Source organism: Episyrphus balteatus, chromosome 1 (genome assembly GCF_945859705.1).
Source record: "Episyrphus balteatus chromosome 1, idEpiBalt1.1, whole genome shotgun sequence".
Classification (NCBI taxonomy): Eukaryota; Metazoa; Arthropoda; class Insecta; order Diptera; family Syrphidae; genus Episyrphus; species Episyrphus balteatus.
The window spans coordinates 96,263,341-96,281,950 of record NC_079134.1 but is presented as its reverse complement, the minus strand read 5'-3'; the positions used below and the strand labels follow the sequence as shown (position 1 = coordinate 96,281,950).

At 31.9% G+C, this 18,610-nt stretch overlaps 1 protein-coding gene across 1 annotated transcript; it reads right to left on the bottom strand.

The window, feature by feature from the left end:
* Positions 1 to 4,118: 4,118 nt before the first annotated feature.
* On the bottom strand, positions 4,119 to 5,084 carry LOC129908975 (uncharacterized). Its single transcript, XM_055985837.1, has one exon. It carries the CDS (start codon positions 5,082 to 5,084, stop codon positions 4,119 to 4,121), a length of 966 nt encoding a protein of 321 aa, XP_055841812.1.
* Positions 5,085 to 18,610: the final 13,526 nt, after the last annotated feature.

The window sequence follows — 18,610 nt, the reverse complement described above, 5'->3', positions numbered from 1 at the left end:
CTTGATAAGCGGAATTTTACAACAGTTTTTTTGAACGATAATTTAGTATAGCATTTTTATGTAAATTATGAAATATGAAATAAAGCCCCAAATTGTTTTTAAAATAAAATGAAAGTAAGCCCCAAAATAAGTGTTGGGGTCTAATTTCATGGGGGCCTTATTTCGTAATGAAATTATGCCCCAAAAACAAAATGAAACAAGGCCCCAAAAAATGAAATAACACCCCAAAATTTGAGAAATTTCGTTGTTGTTGTTTTGTGTGTATTTTTTTGGGGCCTTATTTCATTTTTTTATTGTGGCCTTATTTCCTGGGGCCTAATTTCGCGGAGCCCACACATTTCACTGCATTCATCACTCATGACGGTTTGTACGAATTTACATCAATGTCGTTCGGCCTTGTTAATGCGTCTTCCATTTTTCAAAAAATGATGAATACCATTGTCCGAAAGATGAAACCCGCAAAAATTATTTGCTATATGGATGATATAGTAATTCCATGTGAAACTTTTGAAGAAGTGATAGAGAAGTTTGAAGCCTTCCTAAAGATATTAAAGGACTCGAACTTAACACTGAATCTCCGAAAATGCGTGTTTTTCAAGAGAGAGATAGAATTCCTTGGTCATTTAATAAAAGACGGGAAAATTCAAAATGGTAGGACCAAAACGATGGCTGTCGAAAAGCTCGAAATCCCGAAAAACGAACATGAAGTCCGGCAGTTCATTGGACTTACCAGTTATTTTCGAAAGTTGATCGAAAATTATTCACTTATTGCCTTACCTCTAACTAATCTAACGAAGAAGAAGTGTATGTTCCAATTGGGTGAAAAAGAGCAAAATGCATTTGACTTTCTAAAGAGTTGTCTAACGAACAGACCACTACTCACCCTTTATGATCCGCGAAATGAACATGAACTTTATACTGATGCTAGTTCCCATGGAATAGCAGTACTACAGCGCGAAAACAATTCTCTTCACCCAGTGGCGTATTACAGTAGCAAAACATCGAAGGATGAAAGTTTCTTTCATAGCTATGAGCTGGAGGCTTTGGCCGTTGTAGAATCTGCTCATCGATTCCGTCAGTTTCTCCTTGGTAAGCATTTCAAAATAAGAACAGATTGTGCAGCCCTTAAAACCGCTATGAACAAAAAAGAATTAATACCTAGAATTGCCCGGTGGTGGTTAAGAATGCTTGAGTACGATTGTGAAGTAAATCACCGAGCTGGACGCATAAAAAAAGAATATTCTATATGACACCATCCACATAGACCATTTGGGACCGTTCACTAAATCCACTAAGAGCAATTCATACCTAATAGTACTAGTGGATGCGTTTACCAAATATACCATTATAAAAGCCCTCCCAAGCACACAAACAAAACCCGTTTTGAATTTCCTGACAGAAACTTTTTACCTGTTTGGAGCACCTAGACGCATTATATCGGACCGAGGAACGGCGTTCACATCAAAGTTATTTGAAAATTTCATCAAGGATTTTGGTATAATCCATGTTCAGAACGCCACAAGAACTCCCAGAGCGAACGGATAGGTAGAAAGATACAACCGTACCATTCTGCAAGCTCTACTCGCAAGTGTAGAAGACGAAGATCTCTGGGATCAAAAGGTAAAGTCCGTACAATGGACCATAAACAATACATACAACGACTCCACTAAAAAAACAGCTGAGCAAATGATGATGGGATATATTCCCCGCGATCCATGGCCGGACGTTCTGGCCCAACAAATAGATTTAAATCAGCAACATCAAAACATCGAAAACATTCGTTCAGATGGTTTAGAACAAATAGCTAAAATTCAATCTAAACAGAAACTCCGGCACGACAACAGGTATGGAAAAGCTAAACAATACAATGTTGGAGAACTAGTAATGTCCAAAAATGATGCTCTTATTTTAACTGGCTCTTCACGTAAACTTGAAACAAAATATAAGGGGCCATATGTAGTTGTTGCAAAGCTTCCGCATTATAGATATCAAATAGCTGATATGCCATTCGCACAGAGGACTCAAAAACCCTATTCTTCAGTATGGTCTGCTGACAGGATGAAGCCCTGGATAGAATTCGACAGCGAACTCGACGAGGGCGTCGACGATGACAGGATGACCGAATCTTTAACCAAGGAAGATGGCAACACTAAAGAAAAAGAAGTAGATGTTGATACTACATAGAGGAGAAGAGTTAGTTATGTTTTTGAAGAGGTCGAGTTAAGACCAAATATTAAAGATAAATAAACTTACATTTAATCGAATTGTTTCGTATTTTATTTTATTAACGTGAAAAATAAATATTTTAAAAATCAATTTATCAAAGGAGGGTGGGTATTTTGGCCCATTGGTGTAACACATTGAGACATACATCAAATGAAAGGTCTCGATGAGTGTACTATTTTTTTGTATGGGCACAAGTCTGTATCTCGTGCAGGGAAAGTGCAGTGATGCATTTTATGTCTAAAAATGTATGTAATAAAATTTAGAAAAGTATACATTTTGACTAGACTCTCGATTAACTTGGTTCAAAAAAATTACATAACTGTGTTGGGAGATCAATTGGGCTATTCCATCACCAGTTTACACCCATGACGCAATGCATTTTTCAGTTTTTAAAACACTTTTGTATGGGACGTGGCTCATTTGTGTAACACATTGATACATACTTCAAATGAAGGGTCTCGATTAGTTTGTTATTTTTTTATATGGCCAAAAGTCTGTGTCTCGTGCAGGGAAAGTGCAGTGATGCATTTTATGTTTAAAAATGTATGTAATAAAACTCAGAAAAGCATTCATTTTGACTAGATGCTCGATTGACTTGAATCAAAAACATTATAATAACTTTGTTTTGTTGGACTAATCCATCAACTCCTCTTATTTTCAAAAAAAAAAATGCATTTATCGGTTTTTATGGATTTATGAAATGCAATACCAAAAAATGTTTGAGTTAGTATATGATTTTCTGTACTTTGAAGTCGTGTGCGAAACTACCTTGTTGGTTTGAAAGTAATTTAAATATACAATGGCTGTGACTAATTTTTCAAAAATGCAAATCAAACTTTAAGTTATATTACTAATAAAATGTTGGAGTGAATTTAAACTCCAAACCATATCTTTTTTGTTCTAAAAACACAAACATGTAAAATAAGCTGTACCTAATACATTTTTGAACATAAAATGCAACACTCCACCTTCCACGAGAAACAGTTTTGTGTCCATTCAAAGGAATAATGCGCTCATCAGTACCTTTTATTTGATGTAAGTCTCAATGTGTTACATTTATTTTTGAGCATAAAATGCACCACTGCACTTTCCCTGCACGAGATAGTCTTTTGTCCATACAAAAAAATAACACGCTCATTGAGATCTTTCATCTAATGTGTGTCTCAATGTGTTACACCAATGAGCCACGTCCCATACAAATGTGTTAAAAAAAACCGAAAAATGCATTAAGTCATGGGTGAAAACTGGTGATGGAATAGCCCAATAGAACTTCCAACACAGTTATGTAATGTTTTTGAAACAATTTAATCGAGCATCTAGTCAAAATGTATACTTTTCTGAATTTTATTACACATATTTTTGAACATAAAATGCATCACTGCACTTTCCATGCACGAGATACAGACTTGTGCCCATACTAAAAAACAATACACTAATCGAGACCTTTCATTTGATGTATGTCACAATGTGTTACACCGATGCGATGGGCCACGTCCCATACAAAAGTGCACAGTCTCCTTTCTTAAATTTAAAAAAATAAAGTAATTTAAAATTTTTTTTTTTGAAAAATATCAAATAAGAATCTATGAATTTTAATTTAGTTTTAATACAAAATAAAATAAATGAATAAATGCGTGTTAGAATTTTGTTTCAAATATGTCTTTGGTTGTAAATGGTTTCATAAATGCATGTAAGGAAGATCGTTGAAATAATTTGTTTTTATTCATATTATTTGTACGATGAATATATATTTCTTCGTATGCATTTAATAATTTTGGGTTATTTATTTGTTTTAATAACCGAAAACCTGCTAGGTTATGATTATTGCTAATCATGTGATCAGCTGGTGTTGATTGATCAACTGTTTTAGAGTGGATAGATTTATAATGTTCTCACCATCTTATTTTAGCCGTTCTTCTCGTTTGGCCAATGTAAACTTCATTACAATCTTGACAAATAACGGAATAAATTCCAGATTTGTCAAGAGTGTCAGTCTTGTCTTTTACAGTGCCAATCAAAGTTTTTATTTTATTACCAGTACTGTTCGGTGATAATTTGATTGAATAATTATTAAGCACTTTCATCAAAGAATATGTCAACCCTTCTACAAACGTACCACCCATGTAAGTGATAGCTTTTTCTTTATTAGATACTAAAGTTGTGAAGTCTCTCAACTCCTTTTTTCTTATATGTTTTTTTAATAAAGAATTGACAATTTTTATGCTATAACCATTCATTGTAGCTATTCTATGAATAGTTTCCATTTCTTTGATGAAATTGTTTTTGTTAAGAGGAACATGAACAGCACGGTAACAATAAGAATTAAATGCTGCAAACTCAGTTTGGTTTGGGTGGTAAGAGTTTGATGGAATACATCTATCAGTATTTGTTGGTTTTCGATAAATATCAAACTCAAGATAACTCTCAACTCTTTTTACCATAAGGTCTAAAAATGGTAGACAAAAATTCACTTCTGTTTCAAAAGTGAATTTTATTATACCATGCATAACATTGTTCAAAAAATTGAGAAATACGTTGAGCTTGTCTTTATGAATGATAATATAAGTGTCATCAACATATCTAACCCATAAAAATGGAAAATCAGGGCAATTTTTCTTGGCTTTTGTTTCAAATTCAGCCATGAAACAATTTGCTGCAAAAGCAGATAAGGGATTACCCATTGCTAAGCCATCAATTTGCTCATAGACCTCACCATTAAATTGCACATAGTTTTTCGAAAAACATAAATGGACAAGACGCATGTATTCATTTACCTTTGAATTATCTAATGTATTTATGGTTTCCAACCAATTTTTAATGGATTCTTCAGCATTTGTTACGGGAATACTGTTGTACATGTTGTCAATATCAATAGATGCTTGAATATAGTCCTTTGGAATTTTTATTTTACTCGCTTCATTGATGAATTCAAAAGGGTTTTTAACATAGTATCGCTGGTTGTTGAAATCTTGAAAACTCGTTGCATAACCATTTTGCTATTTCATGGACATCATCATCATCTTAAGGTCTCCTACCTTATGAATTTTTGGCAAAGCATAGAGTTTCGGAATGCTAAAGTTTAATTGAGTCAAGTTTCTTCTTAGATTTTCGGTTGTTATGTTAATGCATGATTTTAACGTAAGTTTTGTTAATGCTTGCCAACCGTTGAGTTTTGTTTCTGGTTTATTGACAATAACGTAGCTTGCGTTATTTAAAATTGTTGCGGTAAATTTTAATACAACGAGTTTTACCTTCCCATCCCATTCCCTTTTAATCATTTGTTTAAATCCCATTCTTTTGCTGCTCCAAAATGCTCGAAGAGATTATTAGAGACCTGGTCCATCAGCCAGAAGCTTGTTCTTTGAGTATCTTGGAAAAGCAAACAAAACAGGTTTACATTACAACATATAGTGTGACGTGTGATTGATGGTTCACACAGACTATAAAGTCAGTATTGGACGGGCGGTCCATACTTTTTGAGAATTATATCTATTTGGACGGGCGGTCCATAAAATTACTTGAAGAAAGATACATTTGATATGTTTGTGAGAGATGACTCACCCAGGATATAAAGGCATGAAGTATTTACCCATGCCCAACGTAAACGTGAATTATAATTCACCAACGTAAATTTAGTATGGCCGAGTGCCCACCATAAGTGCCTTGCATAAAAGTAAAACCACTTTGCGATGTGTTTCTCTTCCCCTAATTGTCTGCGCGAAGGTCTACGGTTTTAGTTTATTTAATTTTCGCGTTTGAATCCTCTCTCGCGGTTTAATTTGAAAATGTAAATGGTCGTGACTCCGTCTAGAAGAAATATTTTCCTCCAATTTATTAGTTCTGGGCCGGTTTGGGCTGGGGACTTTGCGTGATTTTTAAATAGTTTTTCGTTTAATTATTTTTAAATGGAATTGGTGGAAGCGGGCTGAATGCGTCCACTGAGCCACTGTTGGTGAGAATATCACCAACGCATGAGATCGCATGCGATGGTTATTCGACATCGGAGCAGGCCGCTAGCCAATAGGCAGGGTGCTGTTGTTAGACCGAGACAGAAAACCTCCATGCACTAAGATCGGAAGAGGATGACCATATGGTCGTGGCGGATGTTCGTTTTGGCCCGCCATTATTACTTGACTTCTTGGAAGACTTTTAAGCGAGTTAGTGGTGAAAAGTTTAAACGAAAAATCATTACGATTTTTGCGATTTTATTTTTGAGAGTTAACTTGCGATTGAGAAAATATAAGTCCAGTTGGGGACGAATATTTTGTGGTAAGATTTTGGAGGAAAATTTTAATTCGGAGGAGGTCCGATAGAGCCATTTTAAGGGAGGAAATTTGTCGGGGATATTGACCAGGGTAAAGGATTCAATTGTTGAGATAAGTATTTGGTTTTTTTTATTTGTGGCAAATTAGTATTTGCAATTTCGTTTTTGAGTGGCCATAAAGTGGGATTAATTTGTAACCGATTAGGCCTTCGTTCCGTTTTGTTTTATCCCGATATTTTGCGGGACTCGCGACCGTTGTAACTTACCGTTGTCTTTCGGGATCTTTCCCAAAGTGGTTTTCCTTTGTGTCTTTTGGCACAAAGAAATTGCAATTTTACTTTTACTTTTGGTTTTCTTTTATTTTTTTACATATCTACATTTTTCATTTCATTCGTCGTTTCAAATAAATTATTATTGTACTTTTTCTTGTTGTCGAAAAGATACTGGGTAATAAATAATATTGTTGTCCAGGACTACCAAGGTTTCCCAGTCTTTAAAAAAATAAAATTTCTTAAATTCCAATTAGGAAATAAATTCATTTCTTTTATTTTCAATTTTTGAAGATTACTTTTCAGTTTAGGTCTGCTTTTGGTAAACTTCCATTTAAAAAGTTTCCTGGCGCCCACCCTAGTAAATAAAAGTAACACCCTGTGTTTACTTTTATTTAATTTCCATTTAGATCATTTTTTTATTGTTGTGTAATTTTTTTATTGTTGTTTGATACATTTTACTAATCGGACGGATTAATAAAGTGTATCAAAAAGTCTGAACCCACCCCATCACACTGAGCTACGGGATACAGCATAATTTTGTTGTATGTTTGTAAGTTTTTTTATTTCATCGAACGCGCTCATTGTTTGACAGTTGTCATTTACCTCATTAAATTAATTTCGTTTAGGTCGCGCTTTCGTTTGTTTTCTTTTGTTAAAGTAATAAAATAATTAGATTCGCGTTTCGTATTGCTTATTAATTAAAGTTTAGTATAATTTAATTTATTAAAAGATCTGTGAAATAAAATTGCAACAAAATGTTTGAAACTTTCTCAACATAGTTGGATTTATCTAAAATAACAACTTTATGTCCTTTATCAGCTTTTAAAATGATAATGTTATCTTCAGAAATCTTTCTACGAAGAGATGCCAATACTATTTTTTGTTCATTGGTTTTAACATTTTCTTTCTTTCTTGATGATATGAAACTCTTAATAGATTTTCCAACATCAACTCGAATGGCATTCCGCACATCAGGATTAAATGTTGAAACAGTTGTTTCAATTTCTGCAATTATTTCATCAAAATCAAATCAGCAGTCAATAACTCACGTACCACAGTATCTATAAGAAAAGCTCAACAAACCTGGCTCAACTGTGAAATCAATTATGCGCATGCTTGTTTAAACAACCTGGACATAGAACTGTACAAGTTACACAAATTTATTAACCAATGGCGTTCATTACACTACCTTCGACAAGTTATATGATTTCATAGATATTTTTATGATTTGTATCTAGGGAATTGAAAAAAAATCAAAAAAGAAAAATTGAATAAAAAATTTAAAAAACTATCTGAGATGCAAAATGTTGAAAAACGAGAAGTCCAAATCATCAATGATTTCGTCGTTAACAAATCTTCAACAAATGATGAAATGAATTTATTGAACTAAGGACTCAATTTTGCAATTCAAGGTATTGATCAAATAATTGCAGAAATTGACTTTAGCATTCCGAAAATCTATGCTTTGCCAAAAATTCATAAAGTAGGAGACCTTAAGATGAGACCAATTTGCAGTGGCGTTGGGTCACCTGTCCATGAAATAGCAAAATGGTTATGCAACGAGTTTTCAAGATTTCAACAACCAGCCGGATACTAGATAATTCAAAGGTAAATGAATACATGCGTCTTGTAGATTTATGTTTTTCGAAAAACTATGTGCAATTTAATGGTGAGGTCTATGAGCAAATTGATGGCTTAGCAATGGGTAATCCCTTATCTGCTTTTGCAGCAAATTGTTTCATGGCTGAATTTGAAACAAAAGCCAAGCAAAATTGCCCTGATTTTCCATTTTTATGGGTTAGATATGTTGATGACACTTATATCATTATTCATAAAGACAAGCTCAACGTATTTCTCAATTTTTTGAACAATGTTATGCATGGTATAATAAAATTCACTTTTGAAACAGAAGTGAATTTTTGTCTACCATTTTTAGACCTTATGGTAAAAAGAGTTGAGAGTTATCTTGAGTTTGATATTTATCGAAAACCAACAAATACTGATAGATGTATTCCATCAAACTCTTACCACCCAAACCAAACTGAGTTTGCAGCATTTAATTCTTATTGTTACCGTGATGTTCATGTTCCTCTTAACAAAAACAATTTCATCAAAGAAATGGAAACTATTCATAGAATAGCTACAATGAATGGTTATAGCATACAAATTGTCAACCCTTGATAGATACATACCTTTGTTAGATAAAGACATTGAAAGAGATGAAGTAGAATCTGTTATATGTTCAGCTAAGGACAATTAAGCTCCTGGCATCGATGGGATTCCATCAGAGTTTTATAAATATGCAACTCCAGCCCTTATCAATGAAATTTATCACCTTTTTTACGATATCTTCAGAACCGGAAATATTCCAGAGTCATTCAAAAAATCTATTATATTCCCTCTCTATAAGAAAGGTGATCCAAATGAAGCAAACAATTATCGTGGTCTATCATTTATGGATTATATCTATAAATTGTTTACAACAATCCTTTTAAAACGCATAAATACCTGGATCGAAGAAAACCAAATTTTAAACGAGTTCCAAGCAGCATACAGACCGAATTACTCAACTGTAGACCAAATTTATAATTTAACCTGCCTCATAAAGCTGCAATTAAACCAGAAGAAAAAACTTTATGCATATTTTATAGACCTAAAAGCCGCATTTGATAACATTAATAGAGATGCATTGTTTTATAAATTAACACTTCTTGGAATGTCTTTAAAGATGGTCTCTATTATTAAAGCTCTCTATAACAACAATAGCGCAACTGTTTGGAATGGAACTGGAGCCAGTAGTTTTTTCCCTATCAATCAAGGAGTTAAACAAGGATGCGTTCTTAGTGCTCTATTGTTCATCCTTTTTTTTAAATGACCTAGACTCCGTACTTCCAGGGGGAATAACAATTGAAGATGTATCAATCAAAGTGTTAATGTATGCAGATGATATTGTTCTACTCTCTGATACCCCCGCCGCCTTACAAGCAATGATCAACAGCTTTACAAACTACTGTAATGAATGGAATCTACATGTCAATCAAGATAAGTCGGAAATAGTGATTTTTAGAAATGGTGGCCGTCGTGCAGTTGGAGAAAAATGGTTTTTTAACAATGAGGAAATCAAAATCACCAATAAATTCAAATACCTCGGTGCTATACTTACGTACAACATGTCTTGGTCAGAACATTTATCGGAAAGGCTCACGATCTCCAAAAATTCAATAAACGCAACCTGGTCTAATTTCATCAAAAACAAAAACATAATGCAATCTTCAAAATACAAAATATACGAAGCTGTTTCAAGATCAGTTATGAACTACTGTGCACAAATCTGGGGCTATACTGAGCATACTGAAATAGAAAAACTACAACGGTTTTTTGTAAAAAGATGTTTCTTTCTGCCAAATAACACACCCAACTATGCAATCAATATAGAAACCGGACTTCCCAAGGCCTTTCTTACTACACTAGAATTGCACTTCCGATACATTCAAAAAATATACACTCTTCCTGAGAACAGATTAACACGTAAACTGTCAAATATTATCATCAGGAAACAAATATTTTGGGCAAGTGAATGGTCCACAATCTTCAATCAAGTTGGAATTGTTTTCAATTGGTCCGCAAAGTCTGAGTGGAGTAAAATGCACATAGAAGTTTGCTCTAAATTTAGAGAAAAACACTGGATAGAACACACACAACGAGCTACACAATCACAATTTCACGACGAGTACTGCAACCTTAAATACATGGAAGTTCCAAATTATTTCAATGATCAGAACTCACGGGAGATGATTAGTTTGGTTTTCAGGTCTCGATGTGGACTGCTCAATCTTAATACACGAGCATTCAACAGAGAATCTGTAGGCATTTGTACAATCTGTAATCTCGATGCAGCCGAAAATACATACCATTTTGTAGGAGTCTGTCCCATATTCAAGACGTATAGAAAGAAGTTTCTAGGCAGTGAGCATCTTAATCGTGATCATTTTCTTAATATCCTCAATGGACAAAATTATACCAATCTCTACAACTTTCTTAGAAATGCACTACGTTATCGAAGTTTAATTATAAATGAGTATTCATAAAAAATCGCTAAGCTAAAACTAATTATACAAATTTATTAAAACTCTTTACCTGACAGGCAACTTTGTAAGTTATTGTCATTAAATTTAAATTTTAAAGTTAAGAAAACTAAATAAACTATGTATATATTCTTGGAAATAAAATTTTTATCTATCTATCTATCTATCTACAAACAAAAGAACGGCTAAAATAAAATTTTGAGAACATTATAAATCTATCCACTCTAAAACAGTTGATCAATCAACACCAGCTGATCACATGATTAGCAATAATCATAACCTAGCAGGTTTTCGGTTATTAAAACAAATAAATAACCCAAAATTATTAAATGCATACGAAGAAATATATATATTCATCGTACATATAATATTAATAAAAACAAATTATTTACAACCAAAGACATATTTGAAACAAAATTCTAAAACGCATTTATTCATTTATCTTATATTGTATTAAAACTAAATTAAAATTCATACATTCTTATTTGATATTTTTTAAAAAAATTTTTTAAAATTACTTTAATTTTTTGAATTTAAGAAATTTGATAAATTGATTTTTATGTAAATTGAAGTTTAAAGTATTTATTATTTGGTTAAACCTGAAGATGGGAAGAATTCCCGAAAACGTTTGTTTAATAAACAACATAATATATATAAGTATAAGAAAATAATTCTTTATCTTTTATTTAGTTTATTTATTTTATTTTAGTATAATAGTTCAAATCTGTGATATTTACTTATACCCCAGTCAAAGCGTCGGAAAAAAGGGCCTCACCTTGCGCAGAGAGGCATGTATGTAATATCTTTGTATTTGAGTGAGTAAATACAAAATGGCAGCCATTTAAAGTCAAATTCTTGTTGTTAAAAAACACATTTTTGTCATTATATCGAAAAAAGCTTATGCCATGATTGACATTTTTCTAATCTATTTTGTAGTCCTATTCATGTCCTGCATTTAAAAGAAAAAATCAGCTCTTTATCACCAAAGATGGCCGAGCAATTGATAAATGAACGCATGCAAAACCGGTGCAAAAACACCCAAAAATATCGTTTTTTGGGAATAACTCGGCTTCAGAGTGTCCTACGACAAAAAATAAAGCTATCGATTGTTCGTTACAACATTTGGTGCACATTATTTTTGTTGAAACAAATAGAAAATAAGTAATATTAAGTCAAAGAGGTTTTTTTATTTAGCAAACTTTTGCCTTATTATTTTGTAAAAGGTGCAAGTATTGGCTAAAAACATAAATTACTGTTGTAGTCCTTAGACGAGAATATTTTTAAGAAAGTTGGCCACTTAGGTTTCTATAGATTTATTTTATACCACAGGTGTTTAAAATTTTTCATAAAATACTTTTTTTTACATTTTGTATCAAAAAACAGATTTCAAAATTTTTTTTACGAAAATGTGCAATAGCTTGCAGTTTTTAAAGCGTTTATTTACTCATACAATTATTGTAGAAAAAAATAAAAAAAAAGAAATTGATAAAATTCGTTCATTCCTGGTTGTAGTGAACGAAAACATAAGATGATAAAATTTAAAATACACTGAACGAAAAAAAGCCAATATTTTATGAACTGGTTGCGATAGAACTTTTTTCTATCTGTTTTTAGAACAGTCATAAGTGTAGCTATCAGCCGTTTTAGGGTTGTCCATTCTCTATTGCACACCCTGTATATATTCAGACATATTCTAAACAAAAATTCCCAGGGAAATGGTTTCGGGAGAAGGGCCCCTATCGGAAAAATGGTGAAAATTTCCATTTTTTTTTGCTTTCCCATATTCTTAACCATTGAAGAACGAAATTCAAGCTAAAAAATAATGACATTTCAGGAACTTTTCGGTTAGGAGTTTTTTTTCAGAATAGGTCTGATCAGCGCTACCACTTGCAGAAAAAAAGTCGAAGTAGATTTGAAGAAAAAATGGAAGTAAATTGAGAAAAATCAAAATATTTTTTTTTATACAAATCTATATATAAAAAAATAATTCTATTAAATGTAGGTATTTAAGTTAAATAATTTAATTAGCAAAAACAACTAAAACCAAAAATTTTAATTCTTTCAAACCCCATATTTTCGGTACAAACACATTTCTATAAATTATTTTATTTAAAATGAAGTAGATTTCGATATTTTTGTGATGGTGCGAAGTAGGAAGTAGATTTAAATTTTTTTTTTAAAAGAAGTAGATCTACTTCAATTGAAGTAAAGTGGTATCACTGGGTCTGATTATGAGGATTACAACTCAACTTCAACTTTTTGAATCGTTATACCTAAGAAACGGTGGGTCTAAGGAAAAAAAGTGTCATGACACTTTTTATATATAATAATCTGGTCTACAATTCTTGCATTGAAAATTGTTTAATAAGACTTACCGTTTTGCTGAAAATCGTGACCTTTTTGTGACCTTTGACCCCCCGTAAATTTTTTTCCAGGCGATGAGGACTTTTTAGATTTAATTTATGATGTTTCCAACAATCCTACCAATTTTCAGCTTGCTGGGAATTAATGTAACCTCACCCCCTAATTTTAGTCTAATTTGACCGGACTATTGTTTATAAGTCGAATAAATAGTTCTCAGTGAGAGGGGTTGTTTTCATTGTTTCTTGTTATAAGAGGATTTGTCTCATGTTTTTCGTTGGACATTTGGAACTTTTTTAAAAAAATAATTTCTCGGCTCGTGTGAGTCGTAGAGAGCTAAATTGTAGATAATTTAAAGGACTACAACAGTATTATATTTTTTTAGCCAATACTAGCACCGTTTACAAAATAATAAGGCAAGAGTTTGCTAAACAAAAAAACGTCTTTGACTTAATATTACTTATTTTTTATTTGTTTCAACAAAAATAATGTGCACTTAATCGATAGAAAATGTTGTAACGAACAATCGATAGCTTTATTTTTTGTCGTAGGACATTCTGAAGCCGAGTTATTCCCAAAAAACGATATTTTTGGGTGTTTTCGCACCGGTTTTGCATGCGTTCAGTTATCAATTGCTCGGCCATCTATTGTGATAAAGAGCTGATTTTTTCTGTTAAATGCAGGACATGAATAGATTAGAAAAATGTCAATCATGGCATAAGCTTTTTTCGAAATAATGACAAAATGTGTTTTTTAACAACAAGAATTTGACTTTAAATGGCTGCCATTTTGTATTTACTCACTCAAATACAATAAAATTACATACAACGATAGAAAATATTATAAGGAAGAGAATGTATGTTTACTTTATGGCCTACGACAATCTGGAGCAAAGATATTAGCTTAGAAGTAAAATATCCCAAAAAATGCATTTTTGCGAATAACTCCGCTAATAAGAATGATCAGGTGGTGAGAAATTGGGTTTAACCCTCTACTGCATGAATTAATATTAGCGGACGAAAAAATTAAAAAATGCTTTACATGAATTCTCTTGGCTGTTTCAAAACGGTTTTCATTAAAAAAATTTGTTTAAATTAATTTGTTTAAAAAATTTGTTTATAAGCCAAATTTGGCTTCGTATGCATTAAGGGGTAAGAAATTTTACTAATTCTATTTATTCAGATTATGTAAAGAATAAAATTAAAAATATCAAGAGATAAATATTTATCATTTAAAAACAAAATAAAGTAAAATAAATACATTGCATTACAAAAGGTTAAGAATTAATTCAAATTTGGCTCATTTTAAGCCATGGAACCGAGAAAAGCAATTTGTTTTTTCCGTTGTATATATTTTTTTTCTGGTTCACAGTCTTTCCATTGTCAAAGTAAGTCTTGCTCCAACATTTTCACCCACTCCCAGATCTTAAAAAAACTTAAAAGTAATAAAATGATTGAAAAATATTATAGGTGAGCCTCCCTCCCCCTTAATTTTTTGTGGTTACGCCCCTGGAAATGGGGTTAACAAAAAAAAATATCTCTAAAAGCGAAGGGGCTCCATTTCTGAAGTAAAACAATGCTTAAAAGCAAAATAAAAATGTAAACGAACAACATTTTTCAACAAACAAATTTAACAAATTGTGTAGATTTAAAACCCCTTAATGCATACGAAGCCAAATATGGTTTCCGTACTTTTTGCCCTCCCAAGACCAGGCCAATAATTTTTTTTCAATAAAAATTGGTCCATAGCATACATAATAAGACAATCGATCAAAAATAAATTTTTAATTCCACTTTTCTTTCCGAACAAACGCAGTAATTAACACTTAAAGTATGAATATATTCTACACTTTCGATTTCAATGCACACGATTGATCGACTCACCTGTGATCATTAAATACATCTTTATTTTGTGTCGGACACACGAAAAAACTATCTCTATGGGTTCTCAGAAACACAAAGAAGAGGATTGTATTTAATCTTTACCATTTTTTTGTGACAGAGAAGAGAAAAGTTCATACAAACAGACAAAACCATATTTGGCTTCGTATGCAGTAGAGGGTTAAGCCTTTTAAATATACCCCTATCGATCCATGAAATAAAAACTGACTGTGCCTCTCTGCGCAAGGTCAAATGACGCTTTGACTGGAGTATTAGTAAAGTTAGTAATTTTCTTTTATCTGTGATATTTACTAAGTAAGATTTTAGTTAAATTTCGAATCTGTGATCCCTACTTAGTAAAATTAGTTTAGTTTTTTTACACTATGATATTTTTTTTACTTTACTAGCACCTGATTTTTTTAGAGTTTATTTATTTATTTATTTTTTTTATCTGTGATACTTAATATAGTTTATTTAATTTTTTCATCTGTGATATATTATATAGTTTATTTACACTTTATATCTGTGATATTTTCATAGTATATATTTATTTTTTTTATGTGATAGGTTTATGATAGTTTATTTATTAATTTTTTTATCTGTGATACTTTAGTTAGTTAGTTTATTTTTTATAATTATTTATTTACTCTTAAGTAAGGGTAACCTGGATAGTGCAATAGCCCGTATAGTTGATTTCGGTAATCTTAAAGCCCTAATTTGTCGTACTAATAAGAAGAAATTTGAATGGTATAATTGAGGTGCAACTAAACTTGTAAAAAACAAGAGCACGATATCTCAATCACAGGGTATGGGCCTAGCCACACGTATACGAGACCATACGAAAGTAATTTAAAAAAAAAAAATCTAATGGTTTTGTGTAGTGTACTCGCGACTACTCGCACACTTTCAACGAGCCTGTTACGTAGCACACTAATCAAAATTATTTTTTTATTCGTTGTGTATTACCTAATCTTACTACCTACCTGCTTATTTATCTAACTATCTATTTTACTAACCTACCTCATTTCATACATCCTTACCCTACTAACTTCTTACTTAATCATCTTACTATCTATAAACCTAACTACCTAACCTATCCTATCTACTAATGTACCTATCCTACCACTAATCTACCCGTCTATTTACCTACCTAATTTACCTACCTAATCTACCTATTAACTTACCTACCTTCCTACCTATCTTTATCCCTATTTATCTTCCTAAGCTATCTAACTATCTACCCATCTAACTACTTATCTACCTACCTACCTTCCTTACTACTTACCTACTAACATACCTACCCTTCTGATCAACCTACCTTCAAACTTCCTGACACTTGGGGTGCGATCCTTTATCACACCGATGACGACGGAGTTGAATTTGGAAGATTAATTTTTTTGTATAAAAAAAAAAAAAAATAAAGAAATTATTTCGAACTATAACACCGAAGCAGTGAATTGAATTGTAAAAATCTGTAATTCTTCAAAAATACACAGGAACCAAAAACTAAGTCAAATCAAAAATTTGGCAGATACGTGTCAAATTATTTTATTTATGCTCTCTAATAACATAATCATTATTTCAAATACCTTTCGTGCTGATTTTTGGTGAATTATTTCTCAAACATCGAATTTCACGGTTTTGACTTTTAAACGTTCATATCTCGAGTAGCAGATTTTTTACATTTTTGGTTTGTATGTGTGACTTATATAATTTAACAATATCTATCGATTCCAGTATCTATTTTTTTTCTACCACTCTTTGTTAAGGATATTGCTTTTTGACCTTTTTTTAAATTTACCTCAGTTTCCCCTTCTAAAATGTCAAATTTCTTAAAATCCTGAAAATAAAAATTTTTAAATGTAATTTTCTCTGACATAAATTTTTTTTACACCTCTAACACTTACCACATAAGCAGGGTGGTGTGGTCGAAAAAACTCAAAAAATGAACTTTAAGGCGTGGCAACCCTATGCCTTGACAGGATGTCGCCAGGCAACCCATGTGCAAACTGTTTCTTTAGACACTACCCTTAGGAAAATATAGCTTTCAACTGGTATAACGAGGTGGATAGGTCGTCCTATGACGGGATTTTTTCCTTTAGTATATTGAAATACGAAAATAAGGACTTCTTCAAAAAATTCCCCCGCAAAAACGGTAAGTTAAATTAAAAATTTGACAGATACGTGTCAAGTTATTTTATTTTTTCTAACTTATCAAATAAAAAATATTTAAAAAAATTTTAAGACTGATTTTTGGTGAATTATTTCTCAAATATCGAATTGGAGTATCATGACTTTAAAAAGACTATATCTCGAGTTGTAGATTTTTTACATTTTTTATTTGTGTGTATGGCTTTTTTGTTTTTTAATATCTATCGAATCCAATTTAAATTTTATTTCTATCACGTTTTGTTTAGAAAATATATTTTTGCCCTTTTTCTAAAGTCACCTTTGTTTACCCTACTAAAACTTCAAAATTTTAAAATTCCTGAAAATGAAAATTTTTAAATTAAATTTCCTATGACACTATATTTTTTTTATAATTCTTAGGCTTGCCATATAAGCAGGGTGGCGTATTCAAAAATAATGAAAAATAAACTTTAAGGCCTGGCAACCCTATGCCTTGACAGGATATCGCTAGGCAACCCATGTACAATTTATTTCCTTAGACACTAGTTTTCAGAAAATATAACTCTCAACTGGTATAACGATGAGGGTAGGTCGTCCTATGGCGGGATCTCCTACTGCTAGTACTAGAATCTTTTATTACTCATAAATAATAAAAGAAATCACAACACAAACAACAAACACATAAGTACTAAAAATTATTATTAATAAAACCTGGCTTTATGGAGATCTTCCCCGGATATTTGTAGCTTCAAGAAGGGTTGAGGGTGCAATCTCAATCTGTGTTGTGGTTTATTTTTTTTGTGGGCGAAGATTTTTGTTTTGTTTTTTTTTTTTTTGTTTTAATCGCGTGGATTGTAGTTCTGGTAATGATTTTGTCTTCATGCCTGTAAATAGAAAGAAAGAAAATATAAGTAGGGAATTGAAATAAATTATTTCAGTGAAGAGCATCCATGTTGATTTGGATAATTCAAGATGCGCAATAAGGTGGGTCGTTTTTGGGTTTTTTTCGAATTTCAAATCGTAATAGCGCGGAAAAGTTGTGAATGGTGAAGACTAAGAAGGGGTTAAAAAATAATCAAAATCGGTTAGTATTTTCAATCCGCGCATCGGCTCTAAAACTTGAAAAAAATATTTAAAAAATGGTATTTTTACAAAAAAAATTTAAAAACCCTAACATCTTTTTTTTTAATAAAATAGCTTTGGAAAACCTTTGTATTAGCTAAATATTAAGTAGAAAAAAAAATTGTTGAAATTGGGTTAGGACTTCCGGTCGCACATGTGTTTTGAAATTTGTCGAAATATGGCAAAATTCCTATTTTTACGAATTTTCTTTAATGGTTTAGACTATTTGGTGAATTATTATTTTTACCAAATTTGAAGTAAAAATGAAGT